The sequence below is a fragment of the Mytilus californianus genome, unplaced genomic scaffold, assembly GCF_021869535.1.
Source record: "Mytilus californianus isolate M0D057914Y unplaced genomic scaffold, xbMytCali1.0.p SCAF_9, whole genome shotgun sequence".
NCBI classification, from domain to species: domain Eukaryota; kingdom Metazoa; phylum Mollusca; class Bivalvia; order Mytilida; family Mytilidae; genus Mytilus; species Mytilus californianus.
The window spans coordinates 59,009,777-59,022,618 of NW_026262745.1; the positions used below are offsets into that span (position 1 = coordinate 59,009,777).

The 12,842-nt window shown below is 29.5% G+C and overlaps 1 protein-coding gene across 1 annotated transcript in view; it reads right to left on the bottom strand.

Annotated features, from left to right (window-relative positions):
• Positions 1 to 528: 528 nt before the first annotated feature.
• The window catches only part of LOC127716458 (uncharacterized), an 88,125-nt gene continuing 75,811 nt past the window's right edge, over positions 529 to 12,842 (bottom strand). The window contains exon 13 of the mRNA XM_052222674.1: positions 529 to 5,757. Within this exon, the coding sequence (XP_052078634.1) occupies positions 4,889 to 5,757 (869 nt within the window). The 3' untranslated portion in view covers positions 529 to 4,888. The remainder of the gene's footprint in view (positions 5,758 to 12,842) is intronic.

Genomic DNA, 12,842 nt, shown 5'->3' on the forward strand with positions numbered 1-12,842 from the left:
TAACTCAGAACTTAGAAAGTTTATACCAGCGCGGTTTATGCTTAAACCTTATTCTAGATGTCAGGTAACCTACTTGTGTTTATGTTAGATTGCTGTCTGATTGACACATAACCGCCATTTTATAAATATATATATTTTTTTGTTTTTGTTAAGTGCTGCATCCAGTTGCATCTTTTCATTTATGATATATTTCCGTGACGTAACCTCAACAGATTAGTTACTTCAACAAATAATTATTTTTAGGAAAAACTAAACCTCTTCTCGCATGTCGCACTTTGGGTAATTGTGAACCCTGTTCTCTTCGACAAAATACGGCCTTGAATTTTATTTTTGATATAAATATAAAAAAGCCACAATTTGGTCCCTAAATGGATATTTTTCAAAACCCCTAAAGCTAGGTAAAGCCTATCTCTTGATAGAAGCTCTTAAATTCAGCACGTTTTAGAGATTTTTAGAAAATATGATGGTGTTTGCCTTGTTCGAAACTAAAACATGACCGAATATAACTAAATACATGTAAACTAAAAATATGTTAAACAAATTTATTCTTGCTGTCAAATAAAAATACATTTAAAAAGCCATTACATTGATATAGATTATATTCTACTGAATTTACTATATCGATAATTTAAAATTCGATACTATTACGTAATATATATAAAAGTCGTGTATCCAGGTGAGAAATAACAACATGTGCCAAAATGTTTATCGTCTTCCATTATACATGAGGGTGTGGATGGGGGCTTACAGAATAGAAAATAATTGACAAAAAAATAAAGAATATAGAAAATAACCAAACAAATATAGAAAAGAGAATGATGAGGTACTAGCATATAAGGAATAAAGAACGATGGGCAAAAAGTATAACGAATAGAAATTATGGCCTAAAAATAATAGAATACAGAATTAATTAATCCCCACCCAGACCCTCATAATCTGACGATGACATTTAGCTTTAGGGCAATTATGGGCATACGATTCAGTATTTTTTTACGAAAGTTTGCATACAAGATATTTTTTACAAAATTATTTTGAATATGTAATAAAAAATATATCTTCATGTGCTAAATTTTAAAGATAAATGGGTTTGAATTTTTCGACATTTACTAAAAATTTTGGTTTCTTGGACATTTTTGTCCTCAAAACAGACATCCTTAACTTTTTTGTTTCAAAAGATAAACATAGGCGGATTTCGGTAAAAGGATAAGAATATCTTCGTTACAAAATAAGCCCCTACATTTGTGTAACAATTCTTTGTTAATAATTCATCTTTGTTAAAACAAAATTGATCTTAGAAAAAAAAAACGGCATTTTTGTTGTATATTTAACTAGTTTAAAAAAAATTGGTGATTTCTTCATACAGTATCAAGACAAATGTCATTTCACAGTTTGACGTCGCGAAAAATAACATGTTACGTCAGCAATTTAAAATGTGTCTATAAAAAGAACGAATTCTACACCATTTAAAATTCTGTCAAAAAAACATTTTATAGGTAAACTTTATCAAAGTCATCCGAAAAAGTGATTAGAATGAGTACATACTTATTTAATTTCATGCTAAAAGTTTTAGATCATGTAGAAGAGAGAGTTAAATTTTGATTCTCGAAAATTCGTCGGCAGACATTTTTGATATTTCTTTTGTCATTCAATTTGTTCTATAAGGTTCCGTTTTACTGATATGCATTTATCAAGGGACAGTCGGGATCAATTTCATCTATCCAATTAAAAACGCATGTTGAAACTCCCGGTTACGGTTGACCACAGAGATAACACGTATTTGTTGATATTGAAAAACTTACCGTGTTGACAACATCGGCGCGTGTTAATTAATTAGATGAGTATTTATACAAATATATTAAAAAATCAATAGCTATTGGATTTTTTCCCTTTTTTTAATCAAATACGGAAATGGCATTATGTAGCATGAAATCATATTTGATAAGTAATAATACACAATGACATGACATGATAAAATTTTGATTATACAAATCCTTGTTCAGATCCAGGGACAAAGATGTCCAAATCATTAAGTATACACCACATTCTGAAATATTAAATGAAATGGCCATCTTAGACGTTTTGTTTATCTAAAAGGGCTTTCTTTTATCTCTTTTTCAGTATTTTCTGTGGGCCGGAAAATTCTCAAAACTTCATTATCCCGTCAAAAATACTAAAAAGTGCTAAGTTTTATAATTTAGGAATTTTTAAAAAGTATTATTTGCAATGTTGCATTCACAATGCACCTTTTTTTCATATAAATATATATACATAATTACTCTAAATATCAGCACAACAATGTTAAATCTGTAAATTTGCGGAAGCAAATTTTTGTTCTTCCCTCGCCGGGATTGATGTTTGCGTAATATCCAGTGGCAAATATTTCATACATTTCTGAACGAAAACAAATGATCAAAAATTAAAAAATGGCTGGATCCGCCACTCTTTAAAATGTAACAATTTATAAATATTTTTTTTATCTAATTTAATATCAAGTTGAATTATAAAAATCGACGAGTTTTATAATTTGACAACACTCATAGATATATATATCCCGAATACTAATATGATATTTGCTTGCAATTTAAACTCTCAAAAAATCCTATAATATCAAACCTACAAGCATAATTCATGTTTTACGTTGAACAGAAGATTTGTGTCTATCAAATGCAGTTTCAAGAGTGTAAGATTCTTATTGTTGTGATCTTAAAAAATATGATTTATTTCATTCCCGCCAAAAATAAAACGTAAGAATGAAAAACGTTTCCAGTATAAAAAAATTACTAATTTTCATGGGTTTTTTTTCTCGTTTGTTTTGAAGAAAAGAGTTTTGTCTTTCTTCAGAACATTGAATCTGACATCATAGTACACGTTTTCCTTGCTGGCGCACTATATGAAAAAAATTGCAAATTGGACGTTTGAAACCCACATTTAAATTTTCAAGAATAACAACTATATTCACCTACTTTGTTATCCAGAAATTGAAACTATAGGCATAAATATATGAATTAAAATTTTTGATTCTAAAACATTATACATTCATTTAACCTCTGATCATAAAATCCCCGTTATTACTACCTCAAGTGTTTTATGTAAACGATATAGTAAATATTAAATACAAATAAGTTTTTTTTTAATGCAAAAATTTATTTAGAATCTACGAAATAATTTTCCGTTGAAAACTATAAAGTATTTCTCAAAACAGGATAAAATGTTATGAATCTAAATCGCTCATTTTGGAAATTAAAACAAAGTCAAGGTTGTATGTATAGATTGCCGGCATTGAAAATCAAAATTTGTTTTCAATCTTTCCGGTCATTGTAGCTCTTTGAAAGTGAAAAATTTTATGTTGGATCTTATTCTTGAAGAAATTGTTTTTGTCATAAGTTAAATTTACAACAAGTTTAGTTTTAATTTTGATTTTAATTCACATTCACTGAGTATTAATTTCTTATATTTTTTGCCTTAAGCTTCAGTAAGATCAGGCGAAATCTTTCTCATTTCTCCTTAAGACAATTTGAAATGAAACAAATGACAAAAGACAATGAACCTTCATCATTTTATTTTTACTATAAGATTTTGTCGAATTAAGCAGTATAAATAAAATTTAACTTCATTGCAAGATCAGACATTATTATACGAGAATCATCATTGCGCCGATTTAATTCTTTCATTAGCGCCTATTTTATTTGTTTTATCATTTGTCCCAATACTATATAATTGATATACGAGTAAATACATGTACATGTAGTAAACCTAGAATGTATATTGGTAATATATGGATATAAACAGTGTTCCCTTATGTTTAAGATAATTTTGGTCATATTGTTCGAGAACGTCGTTTTGACAAGAGAAAGAAAAGATTGACTTCGTTTCGTTGTTGGCAAGTACAACAAGTATAAAAGAGATGAAATGACAAGAATGGAATATATCAGATGTGTATAGCATATAAGTACTCGGCAAGAACAGTAAGTATTTCATTGTATTACGTTTTTATGGATTTGATTGTGGTGCTTTAAAATGCTGTAAATAGAGTTTTACTCCATGATTTTAGTGGATGTAAACAGAGTGCACAAATAACTTTTAAATTGACTTATCCTGCTCAAAATTCAACTCCCACCTCTTCTTTGTGAGCAGGTGATAACAGTTATATACATGTTATAATTGACAATTCATAACATATGTACAACTGGCTAACGGAAGAGGTTTTACATGATAAATAAAAAATAATAATTTTCACCTATAATTTACCTGTACACAACCGGTGCAAATGAAATACAAAATCGGCGCTAGTGAAAGAAAAAAAGTGAATGCAGATCAACGCAAATAAAAAAGCCGAGTTCAAAATTTAAAATTTGTTATTTTTATTATTAGAACTGAGGTAACTCAGGATACAGATATTGTAGTATCTTTTGTGACCATTTGTGTTTTATTTCCACTAGATATCAACGCGACGCTTAATCCACTTTTCTTGGAAGACGTTTTTTTATAAAAGCGTACACCATGTTGGAATTCATGAAAAACGCGAAATAGGACGTTATAATTTGACGTTTTTTCATGGCTAGAAACAACGTCATAGAACTTTTCTATCACTAACAATTTGCATTAGTTGATGCGCATAAACAATAGACTGTTAAAAGGACAATGTTTAAAATAACTCGTAATCGTTGCTCCAAAATCTTATATCGGATATTATTTTAATCAAAAGCAATTAGATATAAACGCAAAGATATACACAATATAGTTTTTTTCCAAAGTCTGAAGTTTGCAAATCTTCCATGAATACAACAGGGGGTTTGGAATTATAAAAGTGGTGAATTACCGAATCTCTATCTATCTATCAAATTTACAAAACTTGTTAACGTTTATCAGGCAGCTTGTCTGTTAATCACTATTTTGTCATTTTGTCATGTTTTTGCAAGACAAACTCCTTAAATTCATCAATGATATTCGATTTCAGGAATTCTGCACGAGCTGTCTCCCTGGCACGCACGAGTTTGTTTTCGTAATCGATTTGTAATGCTTTTATTTGGCGTTGATACTTCTCTTCATCCCATATTTTATTGTTTAGTTTGTCCAGGTTCTCTATTTTTTTCTTTAATTCATTTTCCAGTCTGTCCACTACCATTTTCTGCTTTTCTTTAACTCTGTGTTCAGCTTCATTTATTGCGTCATCTGTATAATGAATAACGGCATTTTTTAATCTCAGGGCATTAATCTGGTTCAGAAGATTTTGTACGAACATTTCTTGTTCGCGTGGACCGGCATTATTATCAATTGAACAATATCCTCCATCGCATTCATGTAAAAATGATTGAAGTTCAGGTAACCCCTTCATCCACTGCTCTAGTGTGATATTTTTATTTATTTCGTCAGCATGTGTGAACACGGTTATAATAAAATGCTTTAGTTCTTTTCCAAAGTAACTCAGAAAGGTGTCGATTGATCGTAAATCCTCCCCTGTTAAACGACCAAACTGGACAACAAACAGAATGGCATTTGGACCAGGTGCTGTTAAATGAATACATCTCTTTATTTCCCTTTCAATATCCTCTGCCTTTTTGCTTAATGCAAATATACCTGGTGTATCGATTAATTGAAATTGTGTCTTTCGAAATGAACCGCTGGCCTCACCACATTTGTCTGTAACTGATTGCGCACAATTATCTGTTTCAAAAACATCACGTCTAAGTAAAGTATTTCCTGTTGAACTCTTTCCCGATCCCGTTTTTCCAACTAGAACTATACGAATCTCTTCATCTACAAAATACAAATTCATTAAAAATATTACTTGTAATATTAATAACGTTTCACCATTACAAACAAATTGACTAAATAGTAATTAAAGGTCTTTCCACCAAAAATATGATTAAGATACGAAATATGAAAAAAAAAGGTAAAAATTGACACTTAATGAAGGAGAAAGCAGGTTACCTAAACACTAATTTCAAACAGCATATGATTCAATACACTTTCACTTAAATAAAGGAATATAATAAGCTACTTCTGGTTTAGAAATTGTCATGTCATAGGTCAAATTAAAGGTTTTTTTATACTAATTTTATAACCCACATGGTTGCTAGGGACTTTTCTGTGAAACAAGGGAGGTTATCTCTCCCTTTCGTTGTAAAGAGGATCACTTTCCAGTGAACAGTTGATCACTTTTGATGTCATTAAATAACTGAATTTAAACTGATTCAAAAATATAAACTGTCCTCTAGAAAAAGGGAGATATATTAATTTACCTTTACTTAAGATAAGAAAGATAATCAGCCACGTCAAGTTAACAGGTCACATTCGGTGCCATAATATAGCTTAAGTTATACTGATTCCCAAAATCTATGGTTTCTATGTATATTTCTTGGCAATAAGGGACATAACTACTTCCGGTTATCAAAAGGTGACTTCCGGTGTCATAACAAGGTTACTGTGTGACTAATGTAAACATATTTGGTTTACTTGGTGCTTTTTCCAAGCTATAGTGCAAAAATGGCTACTTCCAGTTTGCACAAAATCACTTCGGATTGATTTCATGTCTCACACAACCTGCTGCAAAATACCTTTTTATTTAATCATATCCCAGACTTAAGTAATAATCAATTGATATTTTTAACATTTCAGGGGTAATAACTCCTATAAGATATCATTCAATCGCGTCGGTCTGAATTTTCTATTTCTTCGTCTCAACAACCAATATATTTTGAACAGTGTGTTCTTGTCTAGCTTTCATAGTTAGTAACAAGATGTACACGCAATCAATGAGCAAAGTCTAAAAGATCAATTTCAATGTTGACCATTACCTTCACCTCCAATTTATGACCCAATTATCTCACATCAAAATATTCTATGTCTTTATGGCGTACGGCTTATACGTTACATTAAAAAACCGATCGACATTGTGAGTTCGAATAACGCACGAAGGATCGTTTTCGGACTGAAGGTTGATGGTTATCTCCGGGTACTCCGGATTCTTCCATTAATAAAAACTAATCGCCACAAAATAGCACAACAGTTTTTTAAACCAATCAACAAATCAATTAGACCGATAAGTAAAATAGTGACGGGAAAATGACCAAAACTTCCTAAGGATGTATCGAACATTTAAGAAAACTGAAATTAACAAACAAGATAAACGGCGTAAAGGAAGATAATTTTTACCAAATATGTGTTCGGTAAAAGGTTAAAAGCAAATCTACTTTTCATTATATTATACCTAACATCTAAGCAAAATGTTGCAAAAAAAAAATTACACAGAAACATTTGGTGGAACCAAACATTTAAAAAAAAAAACCAATTGTTTACCGAACAATTGAAGGTCTTTCCTCCATTATATTTCTAAACTATTGATAAGAAGCCATTTCTTTTTTTAATAACATGAGAAAATGTTTGAATAACATAAGTAATTTTTTTTAAATACATGAGTGTTATTTCTGCTATTAAAAAAGTAGCAAATAATTATAACAAAGATTCATATAAGTTATGTTGTCCATTTATTCCAACTTGCTAACAAGTCTTTTTTAAAAGTAAAAAAGGTCCTAAAGATATGTATAGAATACTCATTAGTAGCAATTTGACTCCAACAGGACAACTGAAGTGGAGTGAAATATTCGGCAAAAATCTTATTTGGGAACATAAATTCAAACTACCTTTTACAGTGACTGTCAATACTAAACTACAGTGGCTTCAGTACAGAATCAACCACAGAAGTCTTGCAAAACATATCGTTTATGTAAAATCCAATTTATTGATAACCCTTTATATACTTTTTGAATATTAGAAGATGAAACTGTTGAACATATTCTGAGGAATTTTGAGATTATCAACTTGTTTTACAAGATATTTAATATTTGTTTTATGTGAGGGGTAAGCCTGCCATTGAATAAGTTAACTTTTACTTTTGGAGAAAGAAAAGGTGACCCATATAATTTGATTTTTTTTACATGAAACAATATATATACAACATTAAATATTTTTCAAAAGATCTTTCACTCAGTGCCATTAAAGAAAGGCTAAAATATATGTACAATTTAGAAAAATTATGTCAGTCAAAAATAAGAGACAAGAGCACTCTGATACTATGTGGAATGCATTTAAAGAATTATTTTTATAATTCAATTTGTCATTTTTTTTAAGATACTTATTGTCAAAACTAAAATAATATATAATTTTATCTAATAGCAAAATTCATTATGTACAGAAATCTTACAGAATATTTCTAATCTCTTCCTTCTTCATAAAATACTTTACCCTTCTCATGTACCACACAGTGGTACATAAACATTTAACTCAAATTATCTTTTTTTCCGTATTTATGTTCTATTTTGATATGAATATAAAAAATAATTTTCAACAATGTTTATTGTATATAAATAAATATATATTAAAAGAAAAAGAAGAAAGCTATTACTTGCGCCAAATAGCAGGTTTCTACTGACTTTCTTTTAGAAAATTCATGATTTCTATATACTTTTGCCTGACACAAAGGAGACATTTTGTACTTTCAGTTTCGAAAATGTCATTTCCGGTTTCTTGTGATAACTCACACAGATTAAAATATATATAGTCTATATATACTTTTCCGGAATGAAAGCGATGATTTGCTTTTATCAGTTAAAGATTGTCACCTCCTGTCCTTCATTTAATGCTGAGGCATTCCTTTCACAGATACGGTTTCTGGGATGTTTTCTATGAAATACTTTCGATTTACTAAGGGTCACATCCAGTTGACATTTTCGAGGTCGTATATCACCAACAATTTTACAAAGATCTCATGGTTTTATAATGTACCAAGTTTAAATCATAATCAAGTACCTTCAAATATACACATTTCAGGAGTAATAACTACTTTAAGATGTCATTTTTTCCTAGCCAGATGTATCATAAATCATCGTAATAAATCAACCATTTTAGTTCTAGTATATCTATACTTTACAGTTCAAGATATAATGCAAGAACAAGCAAAAGTCAAAATTATGGACTTGACTTTTGACCTTGACGTAATTTAAAGCTCAACTGGCCCACAGGGCCATGTGAGCTTATGCCATCATTTGGCGTCCGTAGCCGTTTGTAGTCTGTCGTCGTTACTAAATGTTTCTTACGGTATTTAGTTTATAAAATGTATCCGAAGTTTTGCTCCATCAACAAACATGGCAACCATTATTAAAACAGACAAATGCAGTTTTTGGCTTATATCTCAAAATATAAAGCAGCTAGAGCAAAAGTGACAGAAGTATTGAGTATTGAATAGATTAAGATCTATCTGCAACAAAATGTTCTGAACAATTTGCCAACCGTTGTTTGGTTGTTGTACGAAATAGTTTTTTGGGGAGAAATTATAGTTTCGTTTATTGCGATTGAAAGAGTATTTTTTTACAATTTTCTTGTTGAATCATTACTGTTTTCATTACTTTTTCTCTGAACCTACAAGACTTTATTCATCTCCTTTTTACTAGGTATACCTATGGATACTTAATAACCTCTGATGCTTAAATTGGGACATAGGGTGAAATGCAGTTTTTAATTAGCTAATATCTTTAAAACAGTTAAAGCAAAACTTACAAGGGTTAAACTGATCAATATGACTAGATTATCTTACAATTAATATTTTAAACATATGATGCTGAATTAAAATGAGGTCAATCTTTCAATGGACTATTAGGGGACGAAAGTACTAATAAATCGTAGTCTTAATTGCGTTTTAAAGAATTAGACAATTGATGCTATCTCATGATTATCAGTGACTTATTTTACTGGACTATTAGTGGTAAGTTACCGATGTTCCTTACATTTTAAAACCAAATTGTGTCAGTACTGATGTCAATGAGTAATACGCATATAATTGCATATAAACTCATTGGACTTTTTTCCAGATGCAAATGATAGCGTCATTGAATTAACAAAAAGATATATTTTATCCAGTCTTGGTTTCCATAAGTTTTCTTTTGTAGAGCTGTTTAGTTCTATTAGAAATTATTTATTTGTATGTTTTGTGTTTTATCAGTAATCAAACACGAATAAATAATAAATTATAAATAACAAAGTGGCATTTTAAGCAAACAACGATTTACATTAAAAAGGAAATATATAAATCAAGATTGATAAATGAATTGAGCAAAAAAAAATAAGGTGATCGATTAAGGCCCTTGAGAGCCTCTTATTTTTATTTAAGGCTTAATACCCTGGAAGAAAAGATCCAAGGTCTATACGGCTTACGTTTCCTGAGTTATAAAAATATTCCGACAGATGCAATTGCTACCGGTAGATTTCTTTTATAACATGCCGCTGAATCGCTTCGGTCCAAATCAATCAACATTTCTTTAGGATTAGAAGAAAGACTTTTGTTGATATCTTTTTGATTGAGGAGGAGATGCTCACACAAGAAAAAACATTGTTTGGGCAAATAAATCTTAGAATAATAGGTTTCAGTTACACAGATAATACCATATTATTACATGGCATTCAGATGTTTTATCAGCCCTAGGTTCAATATCAGCTAAAAAGCCGGAGGCTCGATGGCTGATATTAACGGAAGGCTGATAATACATCTGATATGAAAAATTACATTCTATGATCTTTGTATCATATGCTTCATCAATGGAGAAACATAACAGTTTAATATACTGATCCTTTTAAGTGGTTATCAAGTAGAAGTTAAAACATGAAAAGGTTACGGACGCCGCACGCCAAATGTAATATCTCCGATATGAATTTTTTCTATCTTATGCCTCAACAGAGTAGAAAAACAACAGTGTTATATATTTTTATATTGACAATAAAAAAAAATCAACAAAAAATAATAAACACTGGTTGGAAAAGTCAAAATTTGTAATTTGAAAGTAACTTTCTAAATTATGCTTAAAACTTTGAAATATGCATTCATTATATCATTTGTTTTTTGCATTTTATAATATATATATTCCTGTTTCCTAATAATTGTTTTGTACTTTGTTAGATTTTTTTTTTATTGGGGTGTACTCTCCGGAATTTGCTGAGTAATGCCGGAATGCCATGCGATAGCCGGAGGCATGTGATACACTTTTATATTAGCCCGCTGAACACCATTTCGGAAAATATGGAATTCGCGTAAAATTAATGCTATCATCATACTGTAAAAGGTGTTGGTTTTTTACTCAAACATGTCAAAGTAAATGATAAGATAAAATACAGTGTAACTTAAATACTTCTCAAGGTATTAACATAAATGGCAATATATTATCAAACAATATTTATTAATACTAGCTCATACAAAAACAGTAATTAGCAATTTGACGTTGGTATTTTTCTAAGATTTGGAAAACCGAGAAGTTTAATATTAACGTAGTTATGTATATGTTACAGTGAATTTGTATAATTAGGAATTATTGAGAATCCCTGATTTTTCAGGGACTTTGTATAATCACTAAAATCATTACTGATTATATATATATATCCATAAAAATGACCACTGATTTTAAATAATCACTGAACCAAAAATAATTACTTTACAAATTCCCTGGAATGTTATTATCAGGGATTATCACTTACACAATCTGTTTAGTAATAATCAATCAAATAATACAAATAAATAATATTTATAACCTCTTTATTATTTAAGTGGACACTTTTAATTTCCTTTAAATTTAACAAATCTTATTAAGATATTATATTTAACCTGGTTAAAACACTTTAACTCAAAGACAATTAAAAAGATTTTAAATCAATTTATAGAATAGATAATAATGGAAAAACAGTGCAAAATAAAGTGCTTAAAGTAAAAAATTGAAAAAAATAAGAATTTAGAATAATAGTGTGCTAAAATATACAGAATAGAGAATAATGGGCAAAATAATATAGAGAAAATTATCTTAAAAAAGAATGAATACAGAAATTATGAACCCCTTAACCAGACCCTGGTTGTAAATTGGTTTTATAAAGTTTACAAGTTAGAATAAAGTATAATAAATTTAAACAAGATTTTATATCTTTTTTTTTCAAATAAAAATGAACAAATTTTATTATATTATATATTGATCTCTTAATCAACTCAATGTTTAACACTGTTTTCCATCATATAATCAAATATGTTTTATTTTTTCTAAATTCTTATTAATGAATATTATATATTTTTTTACTGTAGTAGTTTTCTTAACCACCATCTAGTAATTAATGGCTGAATAGTTTACGTTTTATTTTTCTATTTTGCTTTTTCATAAGATTGATAAATAACATTTTTAAATTTATCAATGTACTATTTTGCTATGTGCGAAACAGATGATGAAGAAAGTAATATTTGGTATAATCAGTGATTTGATAATTGTTATTCTTTTTTTCATAGTTAGATTTCTGTTCTCCCAATTTTCAATAATCTCCTCGGAATTTTCTCATTGTTTAACAGCATCGAGTGTTTGACGTTCATTTTCATTACAACCAACAACAAATAAACCTAAACATTTCGCCTGTTGATGTTTTAACATTTTTCTTTGCAATGTTTATGTTGTCCCAACCATATGCCTTCTTGTTTCGATCTGTTAAATGTAACCCCTGATAATGTTTCAAACATGTCAATCATATTTAGAATTTTTGAAATGTCTATTTTGTGTTTTTAGAAAAAGTGTGATTTCATCTGCAAGTTGACTGATACTTTATGAATGTGTTTTCTCATCTATCTTAATTCTAAATACTTTAATATTACGGTCTTGCCTTATCTTACAGGCTAATATCTCTACAGCAATAACGGAAATCAGTGCACTGCACGGACATCCTTGTCGAATTCAACGATGGATGCTAATGGTTTCAGAAATCAACCAGATATAAATTTATTACTGCCACTGCTGGTGGAGTTTTAATTCCCCGAGGGTCTCACCAGC